The 25,596-nt window shown below is 32.2% G+C and overlaps 1 protein-coding gene across 4 annotated transcripts in view; it reads left to right on the top strand.

Moving 5' to 3' along the window:
• Positions 1-25,596, top strand: part of KLHL15 (kelch like family member 15) — a 59,837-nt gene extending 34,241 nt beyond the window's left edge. For all 4 annotated transcript variants that reach the window (XM_023498926.2, XM_031959479.1, XM_003763500.4 and 1 more), the window contains one exon: positions 19,718-25,596. In XM_023498926.2, coding sequence (XP_023354694.1) covers positions 19,718-20,824 — 1,107 coding nt within the window. In that variant the 3' untranslated portion in view covers positions 20,825-25,596. The remainder of the gene's footprint in view (positions 1-19,717) is intronic.

Here is a 25,596-nt window from a genome sequence, read left to right on the forward strand (position 1 = left end):
AGGTTGATAAGTAAGATCAACTAGAAATTTTGTAATGTTGATAGGAAGTGGCCTTTTATAAGTCAAAACCCTTATATTCTTCCTAACTTGCTCTCTGAATTCTACCTTTTCTATATGAATCCACAATTCTAGTCCTAGTCTAGTCTCCTCATAATCCTCCAACTCCATACATAGGAGTTCTGTATCTCTTACTTAGAATAATCTATTTCTCCTCTTAATTTCCCCCTTCCCTCTTTAAATATGAGACCATATTCTACCTCCTCAATGAAACCTTTCCTAGTGACCCTAAGCCATAATGATCTCTTTTTTCCATGAACTCTAATATCATTTCATTTTTATAATGTTCATTTGACAATTGTTATTCATTCAGAAGTCTTTGAGCACTGGATTTGAACTAAAGAGACCTGGCAACTGTTGACTTTCTTAGTACCAGTTTGACTTTGTATAAGACAATTTACCTTTTTGTACCTCAGTTTCCTCATTTGCAAAATGAGGGAATTGCACTAGATGATCTCTAATGATCATTCTAATTCTAAATCAGTAATCTTAGATGCACTTCATAAGATCAAACCAGTCTTTTCAAAACAATTTAAAGAGATATTGCTATAGAACATTCTTCATTAATGGTGATTGGGCTACCTTTATACATTAACCAAACAGCAGTTATTACATGAATATAATGTTAGATCCTTAACTATATCTTATTAAAGCTTTATATTTACAAAACATATGCATGGGCAATTTTTATCATTGACTCTTGCAAAACCTATTCCATATTTTTCCCTTCTTCCCTCCACCCTTTCTCCTAGCTGGCAGGTAGTCTTGTATATGTCCCTAACCATATGTTAACACTAAAATTGCAATTTTTCCTACTTTCAATTTTTTTGTGCCTTAAAACATACAATTCGTTCATTTTCTACAGAGATTTAGCTAGTAGAACACAAGCAGTGACTGAAAGTCTTGAGCATTTATATTAGAGTACACATTTGGTCTAGTCATCTGTTCCAAAAGGTTTCTTCTTGCCTTTTTAAAAAAAAGTTTAAAGTGTAGAGCCAGAATAATGACATACATATTATTTTTGACTTGTAAAATGAATCTTTAAACTGTGAACATATCAATTTTATCTTTGCAAAACATGGTGTTCCAAATTTTTCTTCCTCCTACCCCCCTCTTCTAGACAACAAGTAATCCAATTTAAATTAAACATGTGCAAGAGTATATTAATTTTTTTCATAATCAGTTCCTCCTGACAGAAGCTGTAGCCACATTATATATGTATTTATCTTCATATTATTATAGATTATTTTTATCTTCAAAAGTATTTTCAAATTTACCACATGACTATACACAAAATGGGATTTGACCTTATAAATTTCAGTTAAGGTGAATATTAAAAGCAAAGCTTATTGAGTTCTTACTAAATAAAAAGTAATATTCTTATAAAAGCATCAAATAGAATAGATTGCCTTGAAGCAGTGTAGGTTCTTTATTTAGTGGATTTTAAGCAAAAACTAGATAATCACTCATTAGATATGTATATGATTCCTTTTGATTATAATTTGGACTTGGATGGCTGCTGAGGATCCTTCCCACCTTAAAAATTATGTGAATGTGTAAATAGGGGGGAAAAAATGGATAAGGATTTGGTAAATGATTGGATATGAATAAAGGCGAGATTAAATATGACCCCAAAGATTTGGAAAAGGTTGACTGAGAGAATCCTGGTTATGTTAAATTAGGAAGAGGCCTGAGAAAGAGATTATATTTTTTGATTAGGAAGTTTTAAATAGGTAATCTTTTGCTCTCTCTTGCTCTCCTCCCCTTTTCCTCTCTTTCCTTTTTACTCCTCCCCCCAGACAATGAAATTTATTGTAATAGGGGAGTCATTTCTAAAATCAAGAGTTTTTTGCTCACTATGCTATTGATTTATGAGAGTAGAGATCAATATCATATTAGGGGAAAAAATGAGAAGATACAGGGTGTAACTCCAATTTGACTCCCCAAAGTTGGAAAATTGATGTACAACATCCACATAAATTAGCTCTATTCTCTTAAAAAGTTTAACCACTGTTAATTAATAACCTCAATGAAGAAACCATGAGAAACTTTAAATCACCTTTGTTGTTAACTCATTTCAGTCATGTCTTATATATACCCCACAAAGTCACTGAAGTGTTTTGGTGTTTCCTTCTCTTCATTTTTACAAATGAGGCAAACAGGATTAATGACTTGTCCAGGATCACACAGTAGATGAGGTTAAATTTCAATTTAGGAAGATGAGTTTTTTTGACTTCCTATTTATCACTTAGTCCGTTGTGTCACCTAGCAGGCCTTAAACTCCCTTCTCTCTCTCTCTCTCTCTCTCTCTCTCTCTGTCTCTGTCTCTCTCTCTCTCTCTCATTTATTCTACTTGTTAAGCAGAGACATGGTAGCCAAAGGCATACAATTTAAGAATGTGAATGTTTTAAAAATCTTAATGGAGGATGACAGTATAAGATTATGAGTCATTACCCCATAACTAGTAAGAAATACTGGAATTTAAAAAAGCTCAATTAAAACCATATCATCCTAGATGATGGTGAAATGAAGATAACAAAAGAAAATTAGGAACTAACATGACATTTCTATAAAGTATGATAGGAATAGCCTTCACATTTGGATTTTAACACTGCAGTTTTCAATGTGCTGCTTTAGAAAATAGAAATAAGAAAATACATAGGAATAGCAAATTATAGACCAAATACACATTTCGAGTTGTCCTGGAAGTAAAACAATTTTGAGGGTGTTGGCATCATTTCATAAGATATCTGAAAAAACCAGAAGTCTTAAAATACATCATGTACCTTATTAAGGATGAATAACCCAGAAAATAGTAACTACCACTTTATGTACCTGCATTCCCTCATTTTTATAAAATCTTTGATTATAATTATGTATAGAGAGTTTCCTTGATAGTTTGAACAGAGAACATGCAGACTTTTGGTAATTATATTCTTCAGTATACTACTTTAATAGACTGAAAAATACAGAAACAGATCACACTGTGCCTTTGCTTTGATGACTAAAAATACATTTAATTTAGAAAAGCAAAATGCCTTAAATTCTTCCAGCAGCATCTTCCATGCACATGTAAAAATCATGTATTTCCTAATATGTAATAAGAAAGAATTTTGTTCTGCCTTCTGATTATTAATATTAAACAAGGGACAAAGTGAACTAGCTTCAAGAAAATTGGAGACTTCAAACAGAACTAGGTGAACAATTTAACACAATGGTAACATTCTTATAGAGAAAGACATTCTAAAATTACAATCATAAATCACAATTCCAGAGAACTAAAGATAAATCATCCCATTTGCCTCTTGTCAGACAGAAGTAATGGTCTTATTAAATCAAACATGAGGCATGTGTGTTTGTTGTGAAGGAGGTGTTTTTCTTTTCCTTTTTTCCTTTTTTTTTTTTTTTTTTTTTTTTTGTTCATTGGGTAGTGGGAAGCAACAATAATAAGGATAGGTCAAATTTTTAAAAGTAAAGTATAAACACTTTGCCAACGGACTTTGTTACTATTCTAGGGGATTCCTGATTCAGTATAAAAATGGAAGAATGTAATATCCTGTAGGTGGAGAAGCCTTTTACAAAAGAAGTGCCAAACATAAGAATGAGAGTGAAATGTAATTGGGAAATATTAGATAAAATAAAAATACAGTAGAAACTAGATGATTTTGATATGTGGTTTTCTCACTCAGTATGCAGCTATATGGATCTTTTTTATGTTTAGTGTCTCCTGTTTTCCATTTGAGTTGGTGTTCCTTTGTGCAGATATTATTTTATTACCTCAAGTTGCAGAAATTATTATTCTATAAGATCATAATCACCCAAAAGAGTTTGCTCTATCATCAGGAACAAAAACATGTTGATGATGCATACATGGGTAGACAGACCATAAAACTATCCCATAAGCATATATGTCTTAGATACTGCAGGTGGACAGTAACCTGACTTGAGGATTGAATAGGAGGAGGAGAGCAGGCTTGGGAAATTCACATGCTGAATGGTCTCTACTCCCTCCAATTACCTTTCTTAAAGGCCCACTTTTTTCATATCACAATTTTTTGCTGATGTCTAGTTATGATTCATATAGTCATATTTATGAAGAATAAAAGTTTTAAGTCAGTCAAAAGGCAATGGAGAGCTGAAGATAAATTGTACTGTATTAACATAAAGAATTGCAGAAGAAATGGTATAAAGATTGCAACAGAGAAGTGTGACTAGAAAAGGAGATGGACTGGTTGGGTACCAGGGATAGACTGTTTGTACACTCTCATAATATCAAGAGATGTAGAAAAACGTTCCAGCCTTATAAAATGTTCCCCCTTTTTGAAAATTTTATAGGACGATCAGGATGGAAAAGCATTCATGGGCTTGTAACTTCCATCTTTAGAGGATACTGACAGTGTGTGAGTTCATAAAGCCACTGAAATAATGTCAAATATGGAGTTCACTTAAATCTTCTTAGTGTTGTAGTATGGTGATATCTGAGTTCTTGAAGAATTTGCCTGCAGATACAAATTCTTGTTTGTGCTACAAGCTTCAAATATCGATCCTACTAATAACTTTAGGAGTGTGTGGATTTTCCATCAAATTGGACATAGGCTAATAAATTTTTAGGTCACATCAACTGTTAAAGCCCATATTATAGTGGAATTTGATCCTATTGTTAGAGTACCTAAACTAGTTAAAATAATATATCTTCAAAATAAAAACATAAAAAAGTTTGGCTATAAATTGGAGAAAAGTATGATGAGTATAAAGTGCAACATGGTTAAGTGAAAAAAATATTTTGAGATAGGAAAAATTGGAATTTTGAGCAGCACCATATGTAGTTGAAGTTGGGAAGCATTAGTTTATAATGTACCACCTAAGCATAGTTGTGTGATTCTTCTCCAGAAGACTCTTAACCTGGAACCAGAAAAACTGAAGCTGATAACTGGATGCTAAGATGAGGGGTAGAGAGGAAGATTAGCCTGGGCTGACATATAGAAAAAGATTGCTGGGACAAAGAAATCTTATGTTGAGAACATAATGTAAATTTGTTAACCGTGTCAGATTAGAAAAGGAATTGAATAACTAAAAGACAGCCAAGGGACTAGGCAAACTGAAACTTCCAGTGAAGGTATTATACTGGATATGAAACAGATAAAGGGCAAAGATGGGTTTTTTTGAGAGGTGTCTTTTTTTTTTTTTTCTGGTGGTGATCTGAGAAGTCTTTCAGTTGGAATTTTTTGTCTTCATGATTAGGTCTTCGGTGTTGGGTATGGTTAGAGAGAAACTAAAGAATTGATGTGTCCTAAAATATGTTAATAATTTTTCTTTTTGTTTTATGCCTTGTGAGATGAAATTGATTGATTTGCTTGTTTATTTGTTGATTATTTGTTTATTTTAGAACTATTACACTTTCCAGACCTTTTTTTTGACCCTGAAGGGCAAATGTTTTGAAAACCTCTTCGTTATTAAATATACATCTTTTTCATGTATAATGAAGCTCAGATTTACACATTTTTCTTTCTCCCGGGTTTCCTGGTGAGGCAGAATAGTTTTGAATTTTCCTTTGTATTTAAAAGTATTTCTCCTGATTGTTCACGAAATTTGTTTCTAAATTGAATTGTTAAATTTAACCACTGTGTCTTGAAGTTTGCAGATTTGTGTGTTTATTTTTTCTAGTGATAATTTGAGAATCCTTTCAATTAGAATTTTTTCTGTCTTCATGATGAAGTCTTCAGTGTTGCTTGTGGTTAGCAGGGAGAAACTGAAGAATTGATCAATATTAATCCCTGAGGCAGGTAGGGAGAAAGCACTTGTAGAGATCAGATTAGCTCCATGGTCCCACCCTCTGGGGGCCATGAAATCTCCAGGTATGTTCAACCTCTAAGACCCACCCTCTGTAGGAGCCTTGGGGCAGTCTCACCTTGCCATATCCTGTCAAAAATTGCAGTTATTTCCCTAATACTTCTTATAAATTTGCCTGTGACCCGTATCATGGTGGCTGCTCTCCTTTGGATCAGTCCACTGCACTCAGCCTCATAGTGTCTTTCTCCTTACCCCTCTTCTCCTAATCCCATCCTGTCTTCTGGTGTCTTTCATGACCCCATTTCTCCTACTTATAGCTAACTCTTTTAGCGTACTAAACCCCTTTCAGGAATTAAACTACCAGTAGGACATGCCCCAATCTTATAGGGTGTTCCTTTCTACTGGATAATTGAGTTCCACTGAGATATTTGGTCTTTCTATGCTTTCCCAATTTTTATTTCATATTTAGCATTCCCGGTGTCTATTGTATTCCTTCATTTTGTTTGTAATCTATTCCCCTAAATAAATCTTATCTATTGCGCGAAGAGAATAGCCCTTGTGAATTCTTCACATGACCAAATCTCAACTTTTAGTGCTTGCCATCATCTGGTGTCTACATCACCTACATCACTCTGAGATTCTGGATACTTTTCTTCTATGGTTTCCTACATTATAGTGCTAAGATTTTTTGACTTGTCATTTTCTTCTGGAAGATCTATGATTTTTAGGTTGTGTCATTGCATTCTCTCTTTATGATTAATGTTTTACTTACATAATAAATACGTTTTTTCTTTTTCTTTTTGCTTTTCTAGATTGTTCACTTCTGTTTGCATTCACAGTCTGTTTTCTTTTCTTTGGTGAAACTTGACCTTAAAGATTTCCCTTTTTCTATTTTGGCCAGTATTTTGTGATGATCATACATTTTGCTGTCATTATTCTCATATTTTTTCTTAATTATTCTGAAGCTATTTTGTGTTTTCATACATATTTTCTTCAGATTTTATGAGGTCTTTCTCATCAAGTTTTGAGTTATTTCCTTTATTTCATAGTATTTGGTAATAAATGTATAACTCATTTACTAGATCTGGAGCTCATATTTCCTTATTACTTTTTTCCTATTGATTTATCTGTTTAAAGTTTTTGACTGTGTCTTTTCTTGAAATCTTTAATAATTTCAGTATTTTCCCCTGTCACTTTCTAACTGCCTTTTCCCTGATTGTGTTTTCCTGGAGGTGAATTACAGAGCAACTAGACTTCTTCCCATTCTAGGCAATTCTTGGTCCCAAGAAAAATTTTTTTAGAATTGAACCTACCTAGATGTTAGGCTCTTTCTGTCAGTCTTAGTGGAGTACTGTGCAGATTCTTATAATCCCCCAACCCTTCTTCCACAGTTTCCAGTCTTGTTGTCTTCTCTTACTTTTTCTTAGTTCTTTGGCCAGGCACTAACTAGCAGCCCTCGTACTACAGAGTTGTTTGTATTGGCATTGCCTCTGCTGGTACTGAAACACTAACAGATCAGATCTTTGCAGCAAGCAGACATTCATACCTGAGGGACTAGAGCTGCGTGGCTGTCCCATAGTTAGAAAAAATTTCCAGAGCTTTGAGCTGGGGTCTCTGTGGTACTAAAAAGTGTTAGGTGAGGACCAAGGTGGAGAGTGGGTTTCTCATACCTAATTCAGAGTAAGTACATAATTCAAAGTAAGCTTTGTATAAAATAGCCAAGAATCAATTATTATTTAGATAACAATTTTTACTTTATTATTAATACCTACCTAGATGAACTAACATGTAATTTTGACACAATGGTTTCAAAAGCTTTACATTAATGAATCAATAGAAGAAAATGTCTTTATCCTGTAGAAAGGAAGAGTGTTTAATAAAACAGTTTAGAATTGTGAGAGATAAGAGAAGGTGGTATTGGTTACTTTTTTTTTTTTTTGGATTGTCCCCATTCTTGTCACTTTTATCTGGTAGCACTTCCTCTCTGGTAATATGTGAGATGAAATAGGAAGGTAACTTGTTAGCTTTTAGCTAACTTGTGAAAATGATAACATCTCATTTATTGATAACTCATTGTTTCAAAGTGCATAATCCTCACAATAATCATCTTATGAGGTAGATTTTATTAGAATTATTATTTCCTTTTTAAAGTAAGAAATCTAAGACTCAGAGAAGTTGTAATTTACAACTTGAAATTTAAAGTCAGTACTTAAACCAGGTGTCCTGACAAAATCTATCATGGCAAAGCTTATTGAACTCTTCTTGTCATCCACTTATTCTGTAGTGGAAGTGTTAATGTTTAGTGATTATCCAAAAAGAATAGAAATGGCTGTATCTATTCACACACTGCCTAGTCCACCTTTAACTGAATATTAGCTATATATTTCTTTTTTAAAATTAAATTATAATTTTTTTCACTTTACAAAAATCTATTTTCTTGTCCTATTAACAGATTCTCTGATCCCTACTCTTAAAAAATACACACAAGAAAAACCCAAAATCATGTAACAAATATGCATAGTCGAGCAAAACAGTTCCTGTTGGAGCTAGGTCCAAAAAACAGTTATGTCTCATTCTGTACTTTGAGTCCATGAATCTCTCTCTGCCTTCTTTGTTAGGAATAAGGTGCTGCACTTTATCATCAGTTCTTCATAATTGTGGTTAATCACTGTATCAGTTAACGTTCTTATGTCCTTCAAAATCCTTCAAAATTTTTCTTCTGGTTTTGTTCACTTAATTATCAGTTCATAACAATATTTTCAGATTTCTCAGATAATTCCTTTCATCTTTTCTTAGGGCATAATAATATTTGATTACATTCATGTACCATGGTTTGTTCAGCCATTCTTCAAATAATGGATACTTCTTGAATTCTAATTCTTTGCTACCATAAAAAGAGCTATTACAAATATTTTTATACATGTGGGTATTTTTCTTTTTTTGATTTTTTTTTTCCTGGCATAGGCTTTGTAGAAGTATTGTTGAGTTAAAATGTATACATAATTAACAATTTTTTGTTCATAGTTTCAGATTGCTTTACAGAATGGCCAAACCAATTAATAGTGCCAGCAACACAGCGTGAATATTTTTTTCCCATGGAACTTCCAACATTTGTAATTTTTTTTTCTATCACTGCCAATCTGATGGATATGAAGTTGGACCACAGACACTTTAATTTATATTTCTCTATTAGTGAGTTAGAACATTTTTTCATATAGCTAATAAAAAGCTTGGGTTGGAAAATGGCTCTTACTCTTAAAAATTTAAATCACTTTCATATATATTTGGAAATGAGATTTTTATCGGTAAAACTCACTGTATAATTCCCCCCTCCTTATTTGTTTCCCTTCTAATCTTATTTTATATTGGATTTGTTTATGCAAAAGCTTTTATATTTTATATTTTTCTCCCATCATATCCTCTTATGCCTTTTCTTTTGTTTTTTATCTTTTGCTCTCCATATTGAAATGTAAGTCATTTATCTTTATTCCTTTTTAACTGTTCAATCATATTTACCTTTTATATTTCAAACTCCTGTGTTTGAAATTCAAAGTTCCACATGACTCTGGTCTTTTCATCAGGAATGCCTGAAAGAGCTGTATGATTCTTTTTTTTTTTTTTTTTTTTAATTTATTTTTAACAAGATTGCTTTATGAATCGTGTTGGGAGAGAAAAATCAGAGCAAAAGAGAAAAACCATGGGGGAGATAAAACAAAAACAAAAAAAGGTGAACATAGTATGTGTTGATTTACATCTTCTCCTTAGGTCTTTTTCTGTGTATAGGTGGCATTTTCTGTCCAAAGTCTATTGTATTACTTTGGATCACTATACCACTGAGAAAAATCAAATCTTTCATAGTTGATCATCTCACATTCTTGCTGTTTCTGTGTACAATGTATTCTTGATTCTGCTTGTTTTGCTCAGCATCAGTTCATGTAAATCTTTCCAGGCCTTTCTAAAAGCAGCTTGTTCATCATTTTTATAGAGTTACGGTAATATTCCATTATCTTTATATACCATTTTATTTAGCCATTACATAATTGATGGGCATCCTCTCAATTTTAAGTTCTTTGTCAGCATAATGAGTACTACAATAAATATTTTAGAACATGTAAATTCTTTTCCTTTTTCCCTAATCACCTGGGGAAACAGATGTAATAGTGATCAAAATAGTTATCAATAAAAGATCAAAATGTTGGAGTCAAGATACAGGGTGTCTGACTGTGGCTGATCAGAGCTTGGAAGACTGTACTTTGGGTTGGGCACAAATAGTTGATATTGAACACAGTTTTATAATTTTCTTTGGGCATAATTCCAAAATGTTGGGTCTGTTCACAGTTCCACCAGCAGTGAATTAGTGTTCCAATTTTTCTACATTGCCTTCAACAGTTGTCACTTTCCCCTTTTATCATTTTATCAATCTGGTAACTATTAGATAATATCACAAAGTTGTTTTAATTTGCATTTTTAATTAATAGTAATTTAGCTTATTTTTTCACAAAACTATTTCTATAAAATAGTTTTTATTTCTTCATTGAAAGACTGCCTATTCCTAGCCTTTGACCATTTGTCAATTGGGGAATGACTCATATTCTTATAAATCTGACAAAATTCTGTATTTGGAATATGAGACCTTGATCTGAGAAACTGTCTATAATTTTTTCCCTAATTTTCTATTCCTGATAATTTTGTTTACATTGGTTTTATTTGTAAAAAATCTTTTTAATGTTATTGAAATTTTCCATTTTATACCCCCAATGCTGTCTCTTGCCTGTTTATTCATAAATTGTTTTCTTTTCCCTAAGTCTGATAATTAATGTGTTCCATCATTTAATTTTCTTATGCTCTCTCCTTTCCTATCTAGTTCATGTATCCATTTTGACTTTAGATGATTTCTTATCCCCAAAGCTTAAATCTTTACATTTATCAAATACAAGGTTACTATAACCATTTGCTACTGTGTATTGTATGTCTACCTTGCTCCCCAATCTATCTTTCTGTTTCTTAGCTGGAACTAGGTAATTTTGATAATTATTGCTTTATATTATAATTTAAGGTCTGATACTGCTAAACTTCCTTTCTTTATTTTTTTCCCTTTGATATTCATGATTTTTTAGCCTTTCAAATGAATTTTATTTTTTTTCTAGTTCAGTAAAATAATTTTTTGATGATTTAATTTGGACAGCATTGAATAAATAAATTGGATAAATTTTCATTTTTATTATGTTGGCTTTGCCTACACTTGAGCAGTTAATATTTTTCCAGTTATTTAAATCTGTTTCTGTATAAAAAGTGTTTTGTAATTATGTTTGTGTACTTCTTGGGTTTGTTTTAGGAGGGATATTCTCAGATCTTTTATACTTTCTACAGTTATTTTAAATGCATTAACTGTTACTTCCTCTTTCTTCTATCTACAGAATTTTGGTAGTGATAAAAAAAAAAGAGCTGATTTATGTGGGTTTATTTTATATTCTGCTGCTTGACTCTAATTATTCATTTTTTCCTCTAACTTTTTAATTGATTAGGATTTTCCAAGTATATTATATTATATTATGAGAGAGTTTTATTACCTAATTTTTCATTATGATTTCTTTTTTCTTATTTCTATTGCTAGCATTTCTAATAAAATATTAGAACAATTCTGGTGATAACTTGAATCTTTGTTTCACTTATGATCTTACTTGGGAAGGCATTTAGCTTCCTCCATCACAAATAATGCTTGCTTTTGCATTAGGTAGATGCTTATTGTCATTTTAAGAAAAAATTCCTTTATACCTATGCTTTTAAATGTTTTTTAAATAAAAATGAGCATTGTGTTTTATCAAAAGCTTTTTCTACATCTATTGATATCCTGTGGTTTTGTTAATATATAATCAGTTATGTTAACAGTTTTTTTTATATTAAATCACCCCTGCATTCCTGGTATAAATCCTACTTGGCTACAATGTATGTAGTCTTTGTAGTTTCCTAGTTAGTATTTTGTTTAGGGTTTTTGCATGAATCCATATTCTTTAGTGAAATTGGTCTATAATTTAACTTTTTTTTTGATCTTCCTGATTTATGTATGAGTGTCATAATTATTTCATAAAAGGAGTTTGATAGGACTCATTCTTTGCCTTTTATTCCAAATTATTTAATATTGGAATTAGTTGAACTTAAAATGATTGGTAGAGTTCACTTGTAAATTCATCTGGTGTTGATGCTTCTTTCTTAGGAATTTTATTTTAGGCCTGTTCAATTAATTTTTCTAAAATATGTTTACTTAGATACTCTGTTTCTCTGAGAAATTTATATTCTTGCCAAGTATTCTGCCTTTTCAGTTTTATTGGCATATAACTGGACAAAATAACTCCTTATAATTGCTTTGATTTCATCTTCATTAGTGGCATATTCGTTCCTATCAGTTTTTTTTTCTTTTTTTATTATAGCTTTTTATTGACAAAACATATGCATGGATAATTTTTCAACATTGACCCTTGCAAAAACTTGTGTTCCAACTTTGCCCTCCTTCCCTGCACCTCCTCCCCTAGATGGCAGGTAGTCCCATGTATTTTAAATATGTTAAAGTATATGTTAAATGCAATATATGTATACATATTTATACAGTTGTCTTGCTACACAAGAAAATTCGGATTTAAAAAGAAGGTAAAAATAACCTGGGAAGAAAAACAAAAATGCAAGCAAACAATAAGAGTTTAAATGCTATGTTGTAGTCCACACTCATTTCCCAGTGTTCTTTCACTGGGTATAGCTGGTTCTGTTCATTACTGATCAATTGGAACTGATTTGGATCCTTTCATTGTTGAAGATAGTCCCTTCCATCAGAATTGATCCTCATTATTCCTATCAGTTTTAATACTAGTTATTTGGTTTTATTCCCCCTTTTTAAAAATCATATTAACCAATAGTTTACATTTTTTCATAAAATCAACTTGTACTTTTATTTACTAATTCAGTGTTGTTTTTTTTTTACTCAGTTTTATTAATCTCATCAGGAATTTTTAAGATTTCCTATTTGATTGTTTAATTGGGGTTTTTTATTTTGTCCTTTTCTAGTTTTTTAAAAACTGCATAGTCATTTCATTGGTCTGCTCTTTCTAATTTAGTGATATTAGCAGTTAGAGATTTAGATTTTCCTCTGATTTCTACTTTTGTTGTATCTTATCAGTTTTGATATGTTGTCTCATTATTGTTACTCTTTTTAGTGAAATTTTTTCTATGATTTGTTCTTTAACTCACTCATTCTTTAAGATTGTTGTTTAGTCTCTTACTAGTTTTTAATCTGTTTCCATGGACCCTTGAAATGAATATTATTTCTATTGCATTATGATCTAATAATCAGGGATTTTTAATATTTCTGTTTTCCTGCATTTGATCTTAATGGGTTTTTTTGCCCTAATATATGATCAATTTTTATAAATGTGCCATCTACCATTGAGAAAAAGATATATTCCCCTTTAGTTTTCTCTAAGATATCTGTTGTATGTAGCTTATCTAAGATTCTGTTCACTTTACTTCTTATTTATTTTTTGCTTAGCTTTATCTAATTCTGAGAAGAGATGGTTAAGGTCCCCCACCATTATGGTATTACTATCTGTTTCCACCTGTAATTCATTTAACTTTTCCTTCAAAAATTTAGATGCTATAGCATTTGGCACATATAGGTTTAGTATTGATAATACTTCATTTTCTATAGTATCTTTTATCATAATGTAGTTTCTTTATCTTTGTTTTTAATCTCTATTATATTAGCAGAATATTCTATTCCAGCTCTTTTATTTTAACTGTATGCATCTCTCATTTTAAATGTGTTTCTTGTAAACAACATAGTAGATTCTGGTTTTTAATCCATTCTTTTATATATATATATATTTTTTTTCATTTAATAGATGAATTCATCCCATTCATATTCAAAATTGTAATTACTAGTTGTGTATTTTCCTCTACATATTCTTCTCACCTTCTTTTTTACCCTATTCCCTCCTAGACATTCTGATCACTTCTAACTACTACCTTCCTAATTCATACCTCTTTGAAGAATACCTTCCTTATCTTCTTCCTCTACCCTTCTGTTATTTAATTTACCCACCCCTCTAAAAATTCCTCTCTTATCCTCTCTTCCACTGTCCTATTTTTTAAAAATACATGTTTCTAAAAGTCCCTTCTCTATCTCCTTGCCTTTCTATTTCTTTATAAATTTAGAATACTTTTATATCTTTCTAGATAAATATTATTACCTCTTTCCAGTTCCAGGGAGAATGAAGGTCCAGCACTACCAGCCCTTCACCCCCATCTGCTTCTGCTATATCAGTTTTTCCATTCATCCTTCATTATGTGAGATTACTACTCCATTTTACCTCTCCTTTCCCAATTTTATTTTTCAGAACTATCCCATCATACACCACTCTGTTCCTAGTCTACCATCTTGGTATACTTTTTCAAACTACCCAAGTTGTAATAACATTTTTAAGAGTATAGATAACATTTTCAAAATAAATAGTATGATCTTATTGAGTCCTTCATAATTGTTTTTTAATATTTACCTTATGTTTACCTTTAATTTTTAATTACCTTATATTTCTCATAGATTCTGGCCTTTTTGTCACAAATATCTGAAAATCTTTTCATTAAATGTTATTTTTTTCTTTTTCTTTAGAATTATACTCAGTTTTGCTGGGTTAAGTTATTCTTGGTTTCAAACCCAGGTTCTTCGCTCTTCAAAATGTTCCAAACCTTAGGTTTTTTTTAACATAGAGGCTGTGCTAGATTTTGTGTTATCCTAACTACAACTCCAAAGTATTGATTTTTTTTTTTTCTTATAGCTTGTAGTATTTTATCCTTAACCTGGCAAGTTTGAATTTATATCAGATCATCTTGGGATCTCTTTCAGATGGTGGATCAGTGGATTTTTTTATTCTATTTCTTTTATTTTAGATTCAAGACAATTTTTCTTTTTTTCTTTTTTTTTTATCTTGTTTTTTAAAAAATTATTTTATTTTATTATTATAGTAACTTTTTATTGACAGAATCCATGCCAGGGTAATTGTTTTTACAACATTATCCCTTGCACTCACTTCTGTTCCAATTCCCCCCTCCCCTAGATGGCAAGCAGTCCTATACATGTTGAATATGTCCTAGTATATCCTAGATACAATGTATATGTGCAAATCCAAACAGTTTTCTTGTTGCACAGGGAAAATTGGATTCAGAAGGTAAAAATAACTCGGGAAGAAAAACAAAAATGCAGTTTACATTCATTTCCCAGTGTTTTTTCTTTGGGTGTAGCTGCTTCTGTCCATCATTGATCAATTGAAACTGAATTAGGTCTCTTTGTCAAAGAAATCCACTTCCATCAGATTACATTTTCATACAGTATCGTTGTTGACATATATAATCTCTTGGTTCTGCTCATTTCACTTAACGTCAGTTTATGTAATTCTCTCCAAGCCTCTCTGTATTCATCCTGCCTGGTCATTTCTTACAGAACAATAATATTCCATAACATTCATATACCACAATTTACCCAACCATTCTCCGATTGATGGGCATCCACTCAGTTTCCAGTTTCTAGCCACTACAAACAGGGATAATTTTTCTTGATAATTTATTTTAATATTGTATCTTAAACTTTGTTTTGATCATAACTTCCAGGGAGAACAACCGGGAGAATTGCCTCGTAGTCTGTTCTCCCAATCAGTTATTTTTCTAATGAGATGTTTCACATTCTCTTCTACTTTTTCATTTTTTTGATTTTGTTTTATAATTTCTCAACATTTTTGCTTTCTCTTTGCCCAATTATAATTTTTAAGGAATGACTGTTTTTCTTAAGTTTTTGGAGCTCTTTTTCCAAATGGGTGACTTTCTTTTTAAAATTTTCTTGAATATATGCTCCCCCTTTCCCCCCCCTAGTTTTCCTTCAACATATCTCATTTGATTTAAAAAAATCTTTTAAAAAGTTTCAATAATTCTTTTTGGGTTTGTGACAATTTCACATAAAGTAGGGGTGTTTTTTTTTTTTTTAAACCTTATTATCTTCTGTGTGAATCCAGATATTTATTCCTATAGTAGCTATCTATGGTCGTGTTCTTTTTCCATTGCTTATATGTTGTTATTATTGATGAGATCTAGATTTGGGTTACCTAAATGAAATTGGGGTTTAGTTGAGGTGTAGTGGCAGGTTTGGGTTACAGGGAGTCAAACAGAGCTCCGTGGTAAATGAGGTTTAGTAGGGGCCTGAGTCCCCAGTAAAGGCATTTATCGTCCAGAAAGCTAGATTGATAAAAGAGGTTTATTATTGGTTTTGGAAGCAAGGTTAAAGCATAGTTTAAGGAAATAAGTGAAGATAGAGATAAGGGGGGTACCAGACAAAGAGTCCTGACATGGCTAGTATGTTTGGGACCTCTGCAAAGAGTGGGTCCAAGCGTGTCCTTTTTATAATGGGAGATTTAGCTAGAGGGGCCTGTGGGTGTAGCCCCAAAGTTGGCTCAGATCTGGATGGGGATTGGGACAGGTTCGGATCTTCTATTGGAATACAAAGGGACCAGTATTTGTGAGTCAAAGGGTAATTACATTAACTAGGGGGGGATTGGGAGTCACAAAGAAAGGAATCTTTCCCCGCATCATTTATTATTATTATAGTGGATTTGGGGGGGGGACGACGACAAAGCAGTTGAATTGTAACTTGCCCAGGGTCACACCATTAGTAAATGTTAAGTAGGTCTGGCATCCCATAATAGAAAACTATCTTTCAACTTTTCCCCACTCAATTTTCGGTATCCTACTTCATCCCTCAGAGTGAAAATTCCTAAAGCTGAGGCCTGACCCAGCTGCCTCCAGGACTTGTTATTTGTTAATCCTAAGAAATTTATTGAAGGTGTTTATAATTCAAACAAGCCAGCTTGCTGTCCCTGGAGGTGGGGGTCTTTCCTGAGCTTCTCTCAAGTTGTTTTAGGAGGACAACTTACCCCAACTTTTAAGTATTTCTGTTGCTCAAAGTTCACTTTAAGGTGATGTTTTATCTTGTTTTTAAGAGAAATTTGGGGAGTCCGGTATTTCCTGCTTTATTCTACCATCCCTTTCTTTTAAGATCAAAATCTAATAAAATTCAATCCCAGGTCTTTCATTTTATTTTACTTCTGAGATTTCTGATATTATGGGTCTAAGGGGAGGTTTATATCATCCCCTACTTACTCCCTGTAGAAAATCTTTGTCCAATTTGTCACCTATATTTACCTTTTTCTGAGTTTGTTTTTCAGAATTTCTGCTTATTCCTAATCTTTTAATCAGGCATACTCCATTTCATTAAAAATCCATTTTTATGGGGCAGCTAGATGGCACAGTGGGGTGCACCGCTGATCCTGAAAAAGGAAGAACCCGAGTTCAAATTCAATTCAGCCTCAGACACTTAACATTTCCTACCTGTGTGAGCCTGTCTCTTTCTCTGTCTCTGTCTGTCTCTCTCTTTCTCTCCCTCTCCGTCTCTGTCTCTGTCTCTGTCTCTTTCTTTCTCTTAAAAGATCAATTTTTTTCTCCTTTGAAGGATGATATTTTGTTTTGTTGGGTAAGTCATTATTGATTGTTAGTCTATATCTTTTACCTTTTAGAATATGCTATTTCTTGTTTCCTTTTCCTTATAATGTTAAATTTAAATTCTGGCTATGATTTCTTAATGGTGGTTGTTCTGTCTTTTCAATTATGTGTGGCTTTTCATGACTTCATTTGGGGTTTTCTTGGCACAGATAATTTGAATGGTTTGCCATTTCCTTCTTCAGCTCATTTCACAGAGGAAAAAACTGAGGCAAACAGGATTAAGTGATTTGTCCAGAGTCACACAGCTGTTAACTGTTTAAGATCAGATTTATTTGAATATTCCTGATTCCAGCCCCAGCACTCTATGCAATGTGCCACTTCTCTGACCCAAATTCTTGATACTTTAACTCTTTGTTTCTGGCTGCTTGTAGTATTTTTTCTTTGACCTTTGAATTTTGACTTTGGTATTACTGGGTGTTTTCCTTTTGGAATTTCAGCAGGGAACTGATTAGTAGTAGGGGTTTTGTTTTTGTTTTCTTTTCATGTTGTGCTCTGATTCTAATATGGGTAGTTTTCTTTTGTGATTTTTGAGGTATGCCAGTGAGATTTCTTTTTGATGTTTTCTTTTTCTTTCATTTTTTTCCTGATCTTTTCACTTTGTTTAATATTACGTTTATCTCATAGACACATTATTTACCTTTGTTTAATACATTCTGATTTTTAGGGTTTTGTTACTTGGGGAAGGTCTTGTACCTCTTGTGCCAAGATGTTTTTTAAGTTTTTCTCCTATAGTTCTCATTTCTTTTGCATTTCTTTGCTCTATTGCTTGTTTCATTTTAACATTTTAAATTCATTTTTGTAAACACTTGTGTCATTTGTTCTCTGAATTCTGGTTTGTTGGACAAGCTGAATTTTTAAGTTGTAAATGTTATTCTCTTCTGTATGGTTGTATGGTAGGCATCATAATAGTTTTTTTTATCTTTTTGTTTTTGTTTCTTAATAATTTTTCATTTTCTACCAATCTTCTCTAAATAGGCCAGTATTGCTATCTTGTCATGTAATCTTGCAGTCATGGTCCTCCTAAGGGATCTCCATGCCACTGTCCTGGGTGAGAGACTGAGTATAAGATTTGCTCGGTGGTCTGAAGATTGAGTCCCTGTTCTAGGCCTCTCAAGAACCCAGACTGCTGGCTGTCCCACAGCTGTATCTGTGATTAGGGATGGACACTATGAACATCTTAGCCTGCTTTGCCTAGTCCAAGTGCAACAGAGGCATTGACATCAGAATGAATAGAGGGCTAGCTTTAGTTTCAGGAAGACTTGTATTCAAGTCCTACTTAGGACATAGATTTAGCATTTTTAGCATGGGCAAGTCATTTAACCACTCAGTGTCCCAGGCAGCTTTCTGAGATTATAAATTACACTTTTTTTTTTTTTTTTGAGAGGTAATTGAAGTGACATGCCTATGGTGACACAGTTAAGAAGTGTCTGAAGCCAGGTTTGAGCTCAGGTCTTCCTGAGTGCTCTATCCACTGCACCATTTATCTAACCTAAGGTTATAGGCTATAGACAAGTCATCAGTTTTCATCTGCGCAAGGAGCTTCTATATTGAGGCCTTCTTACATAAATGAAATAAGTCTGTACCCCGTCTTCTAAGAACAGGTAATAAAACTAAAGAAAGGGAAATTGAGACTAGTTTTGTTCCCTTGAATCTATTTAGCCAAAGTCTAAAGATTTTTAAATTGACTTTTTTTTCCCCTTGAAATGTTGATTTTTACATTGTTAATGAATCCACTAGGTGATGTTCTACACTGAAAAGTGTACTTCAAGTAAGAAAGACCCAAGTTAAATCTTGCCCAGAACATTTATCAGCTATGTGATTCTGGCCAAGTCACTTAAACTCTCCTCATCTACAAAATGGGAGTGCAGTAGCATCGATTTCACAGGGTTATTGTGAAGATCAAATGAGAAAATATATGTAAATCTCTTTGTGAACCTAAAATACTTTGCAAATATTAGCTGTTCTTATCATCATCAGAGCCATATAGGATATTGTTGTTTTATTCTAATAGCATCACTTGGGAAGTAAGAAACCAATCCCTTTTTTTGTTATTGTTGTTATAACTACAAAAAAAGCAGGGCAACATAGAGTTTGCAGTTATATCATCCCTAAAATATGAGTGTTGACACATTTTATAAGCAGTTAAAATATTTAGCCTTGGATGATTTTTTAAGAAATAAACCCAAAAGAATCTAGAAATTATTTTAGTGGCTTTTGACCATTTTGATTATCATCAGTGCTTTTTTCTTTTGGTTAAAATTAATTTTTAATGTGTCCTTAGGTTAAGACATCAGAATTTTATAGATACTCTCGGCAGCTACGACATGAAGTTGAGCAAGCACTGAATTACTTTCATAGTGTTCACCAGCAGCCTTTGATGGAAATGAAATCCAGCCGCATCCGTTCTGCCAAACCCCAGACTGCAGTATTCAGAGGAATGATAGGACATAGCATGGTAAATAGTAAAATTCTTCTTTTACACAAACCACGGGTCTGGTGGGAGCTAGAAGGTCCACAAGTACCTCTACGACCAGACTGCCTTGCCATTGTGAATAACTTTGTGTTCTTGTTAGGCGGGGAAGAACTGGGGCCAGATGGTGAATTCCATGCTTCTTCCAAAGTGTTCAGGTATGACCCAAGACAAAATACTTGGCTGAGAATGGCAGATATGTCTGTACCACGTTCAGAATTTGCAGTTGGTGTTATTGGTAGGTACATTTATGCTGTGGCTGGAAGAACAAGAGATGAAACATTTTATTCAACTGAGCGTTATGATATCACTGAAGACAAATGGGAATTTGTGGATCCTTATCCAGTCAATAAATATGGACATGAGGGGACAGTGCTTAGTAACAAGTTGTTTATCACTGGTGGAATTACCTCATCTTCCACTTCAAAACAAGTGTGTGTTTTTGATCCTAGTAAAGAAGGGACAATGGAACAACGAACAAGAAGAACTCAAGTAGCTACTAATTGTTGGGAGAATAAGTGCAAAATGAATTATGCCAGATGCTTTCACAAAATGATTTCTTACAATGGTAAGCTTTATGTGTTTGGTGGTGTTTGTGTCATCTTAAGGGCCTCTTTTGAGTCACAAGGATGCCCTTCTACCGAAGTTTATGATCCAGACACTGATCAGTGGACTATCTTGGCATCAATGCCAATTGGTAGAAGTGGTCATGGTGTAGCTATATTGGACAAACAAATAATGGTTCTTGGAGGCCTTTGTTATAATGGTCATTACAGTGATTCTATTCTCACATTTGATCCGGAAGAAAATAAATGGAAAGAAGATGAATTCCCACGGATGCCCTGTAAACTTGATGGTTTACAAGTTTGCAGTCTGCATTTTCCTGAATATGTATTAGAGCATGTTAGACATTGCTAAAATGTACATCTCCCTTAAAAGAAAGAAAGCAAAGCGTAGTATTTAAGGCTCTTAAGTACTTGTTGGTGTTGTAGTTACTGAATGCATAAAGAGAAACAGGGAATGCACCTCACCAGTTATACACTAACAATGCCATTGTTATGGTAATGTGAAGTTTTCTTTTCTCCTTGCCTTTCCCCTACCCTTTCTGTGGCCTCCTGAGCTCATGCAGTAAATACATTCTAGAAAATAGCAATTACACTTATAGCCTCTGGAAACAGTTGAATAGAATGATCCACTTGTTTGAAAAGTTGATTTTATACCTTAATCATTTTAAAGTGTCAAGGTAGCATTTGTTAAGTCTTCTAGAAGAAGACCTTCAAGTGTCATTCAAAGTGATTTCAGTTATTTCTTCTATCTAAAATCTTCTGAATTGCTTATTATGTCAATATTTCACTTTTGAGTTTGTCATACAAACAGCTTAAAACTACTTTTTGCATGGCTTTTGTATATATATAGTAGTCTGCTGAAAATGCAAAAATATAAATTTTCTACTAAATTAACAACTTTTTTATACTCAGAACACTATTTCTATGCTGCCTTCTATTGTCTGCATTGTGTTTGTAAGTGAAAAAAAATATATGCACATGTGAATACATAATAAAATCTATATACAGTGCATCTTTTTGTGTGGTTAGGATCTTACATTTTTAATTAGTGCACAAATTGTCAGTCATACTTGTTGAGTTTTAGATGTAGTAACATCTTTTCATATATTAATATTAAAAACAAAGTAACTGGAGGCCTCATTTGATATCAGAGTACCCTATCTTTGGTACATACTGATTGATTCAGTAACATTTGAACTCTTTATATTCATGATACATATATAAACTCATGAAGATTAAGATTTTATATTTATTTAGAAAGTAATTATTAAGGTAAACCACATCAATGTTTGTCTTTCACTTTTGAACATGTTTCTCTTTTCAGTACCTTTGAATGTCATTCTACTTGTAGTGAGAACTGGATATGTGTAAGCCCTAATTCTGCAGTGTGCAAGCACTTTTTACCACTCTAGTAGTGGTTATACTCTACTGTATGTAATTGAGATTCAGTAGTGGTATTATTTATGGTTTGTATTTGAATCTAATAATAATTTTCAGGTATCATAAAAGGGTGTTGAATTATGAAAATGAGAAACATAAATTTTAAAACCGGCCTGATTTACCATTTCCATACTAAGAGAGAAATAATAAAATGTTAGCAGCTATTATCTTTACCCTCATGCCCTTTTCTTCCTTTAGATTTTTGGTTATATCACATACATAATTAAAATACCTTACAAAACAAGTTTAACTTCAATTTCCTCTCCCTCTCTTCCCTCCAGTCCCATTTCTGCCAAAGCAGGGCTGTATTTCTGTTATTAAGCATTAACTAACAGCCCTTAGAGAGTTAGAACTTAATTATAATTGTAGACATTAGGAACAAACTGTTAGCAAATTAATAATTACATCCTCAAACTTTTGAAATTTATCAGATTATTTTTTCTTCCAAATATCTAGTGGCATTGATGATCAAACCCTTATCTTCTGTTTTTTGTACTAAAGTACCATAGATCATGAAGAGTCATAATCCCAAAGTTAAAAATTAATCAAGAACAATTTTTTAAAATACATATATTAAGAAGGGTGCTTTAGGACTTAATGTAACTTTGTTTAAACTCAAATAAAATTGTTTGATTGAGTATAACTTGGGAAATTTGTTTCCTTGTAGCATCCCATGTTCAAATTGGTGTCATTTTTCTTATCCTAGAATTGGCACTCACTAGGCTAAGCCTGCTGTGACATTCATGCAGTATTATAATGCTGTTCATTAATTTTCTAGTTCTATACAAATTTTTATTGCCCCTATCTTTGAAAATAATGTGGCAAGGTTAAAAAAATTCCAAAAGAGAAGCTTCCTGGTGACTTCCTTCCCCGTTTCCGTCCCCTCAACCCAATCTAAGTTATATTGTGAAATTAAATCTGGTAAAAATAACAAAATTGTCCATTTTTGTAACAAGCATTAAGGTAAATGATTAGGTATATAAAAACCGAAAAGTAACCTTTAATTTGAGAAAAGTCATTATTAATCTGTTTAAAGGAAAGCATTTTGTTAAAGTAACCTCTTATAATTCAAACAACAACCAAGTCTATGAACAAAAGATTAATCTGGAACTGTTCATCTGAGCAAAGTTTTAGTTTTAGGATATGATTGGTTATTTGTTTTCAGTTTCTAAGAAGTACATTGATCAATGCTTTTCCAGGTTATATACACAAGAGCTTCTTGAGCTTTGTTAAAAAATAGACGAATGCCTGACATCTTAATATTTACTAAAATTTTACCTTCCTTTTCCTTTCAATAAGATTTTGTGAGCAGTCAGCCTTGGTAAGGTTCCCCCTCTCCTCTAAAACTGCTAAAAGTTTTTCTTCCTAGTTAAATGCAAAATGAGAAAAATTTCTTTTTATACTCTTGATGTCTTTTCTTCATCTTTATATCTTTAAAAGTGCTCCATCTTATTATAAATGAAGAGAACAAGAGAAGATAAAAACACATTTTAATCTTGTTGTCTACATCCAGGATTTTTTTTGTTTTGTTTTGTTTTGTTTTTTGTTTTTTGTTTTTTTTAAACCATATTTTTGTTCTGCTTTTACTTTTTTCCTGCTTATTTATGTCTTTATAGCTATTGTTAGGGAGAGATCTGAGAAAACAGTCAAGTTCAATGCTTTATGTTTTATGTTAAACTTAATAAGGCCAAGATTAAAGTTTGTAAAACAAATGTCATGAAATCCTAACTTGGAGTTCAGTCTCATGAAAGTCCTTTTTAAACTGATATTAATGGTAATCAGTTTTGAGCATTAATGGTAATTGAGGTTTGCTTGGGTTCTGAATGTATAATGTCCAAGAAAGAACTTTTAGCTATGTATATTTATATTTCTAATGGAGATTATTTTAAATCCATAACTGACTGACATTCCCACATAAAATTGTGATTTAACTGTAGAGATTTAGTTTAAACTACAGGAATGGTTTTCATAAGGATTTTTTTTTTCAAGTTTATTTTACTATTTGTTTTTTCTCCCTGGAACTATTTGTACATTTTTATTAATGTACGTTCTACCTATGCTCAAAACAGTGTTTTTTAAAAGTTCAGATAAGCAATTTGAAACTATACAGTGTCACTGTTGTGATCTTTCAACATACTTAATATGAGTAAACTTTTAAAAATTTGACAAAAATCGGTCATTTTTATTTGCCCTTCTTTATTAGACAATTTGTTGCCTTGCACTTTTTCGGTCTTTCTTTCCATGGTAATATAAGTTGTTATGCTAATTTACTTAAAGAAAAATATTTTATAGTTCAACCTTTTCTTAAAATGCAAAGCTCTCCCATTGACCCTTTTGTTTTTAAAGATGTGATTAGAAAAAATAACTGCTTTTAAAAAACAGTTTAATTAATAGAATATTATTTTTTCTTGAGAAAATTTTCTATTCCTTCTTCATGCCCTGCACTTTGCTAGAGTTAAGATAATAAATCGTGAAATATTGACTGAGCCCTTCTCTAACCCTCTTTAAACTTGTACCTTATGAAGCATTCTAGAAAGCATGCTGTCCTAATGTTAAAAGGCACATTTACTAGTATGTGAAGTAATAAAAAAACAAATGGAAAGGTCTGTCTTAAATGAAAGTAAAAGTTAAAATGTTTTATAATGAATTATTTGAGATAAATACTGCCCTAGAAATATTAAATATTCTGTGGGCTCTTCATTTTTATATATGTATATGTGATGTTAGGTCATAACATTTCATTTTATATAAGCTATCAAATTTTTTTGGAGAATCCATAATTTGAAAGTCTCAATTGAAATATAAATGTAGGCCAAAATGTAAATTGTAGACATCACTGAGAAATACTTGGCAATCAGCAATGAAAATGCATTGCTAATGGCAGCTTTCTTAGGTCACTTAACCTAACCATACATTTTAAATCTTGTTTGCACATTTAATCATTTTTAGAGATCATGAGCTTGATTGTATCTTTAGATTAAACTTGGTTTGAAGGAGGAGACCCCCCCCCCAAAATTAAAGAACTTCCCCTTAAAGTACTGAAATTTAGTCAAACAGCCAATAGAATTTAACATTAAGTAAGAGTAGAGTGAAATAATAGATAAACTCATGGAAGTCCAGTATCCTAACAGTACTTTAATATACCTTAAATATTAATAATATAAGCTATAATAATATTGAGAAAATTTCATTTTTTTTACTTTTTAGTTTTGTTTCTTATTGATACTCTTGAATTATTTTATACACCTTTGGGAATAATTATATTAAGTTGAAGAATTCTATTAATCTCATATTACCAGTATGCCAGTGAGGGATGGGGTATTTGCTTTCTAAAAGAATGTTTCCAATAAGGTAAATTGGAGAAGTTATTTTCTACCTAGCCTGTATGCACCAGGGATTTGGGCATACATTATAGAAATATTTTGAGCTTTTATGTACGTTTTGGGCTAGTAGTCTTAACAGCAACCCCAGGGTTGTTATAAAATTCTTAGACTAATTTAAGGTTTGCCTTTTATAACTGTTTTAAAAAGCCTTTACATTTTTGTCAGGTAATTTTCCCAAACTGTGGATACAATCTGTTCAGACATATATGTATATGTTATCCATTCTGTTTTTAAATTGAAAAAAAAATGTAAAAAGTGTGTATAAAGAAAATTGTAAATAAAATATTTTTAATCTTTAAAA

The sequence above is a fragment of the Sarcophilus harrisii genome, chromosome 3 (genome assembly GCF_902635505.1).
Source record: "Sarcophilus harrisii chromosome 3, mSarHar1.11, whole genome shotgun sequence".
Classification (NCBI taxonomy): Eukaryota; Metazoa; Chordata; class Mammalia; order Dasyuromorphia; family Dasyuridae; genus Sarcophilus; species Sarcophilus harrisii.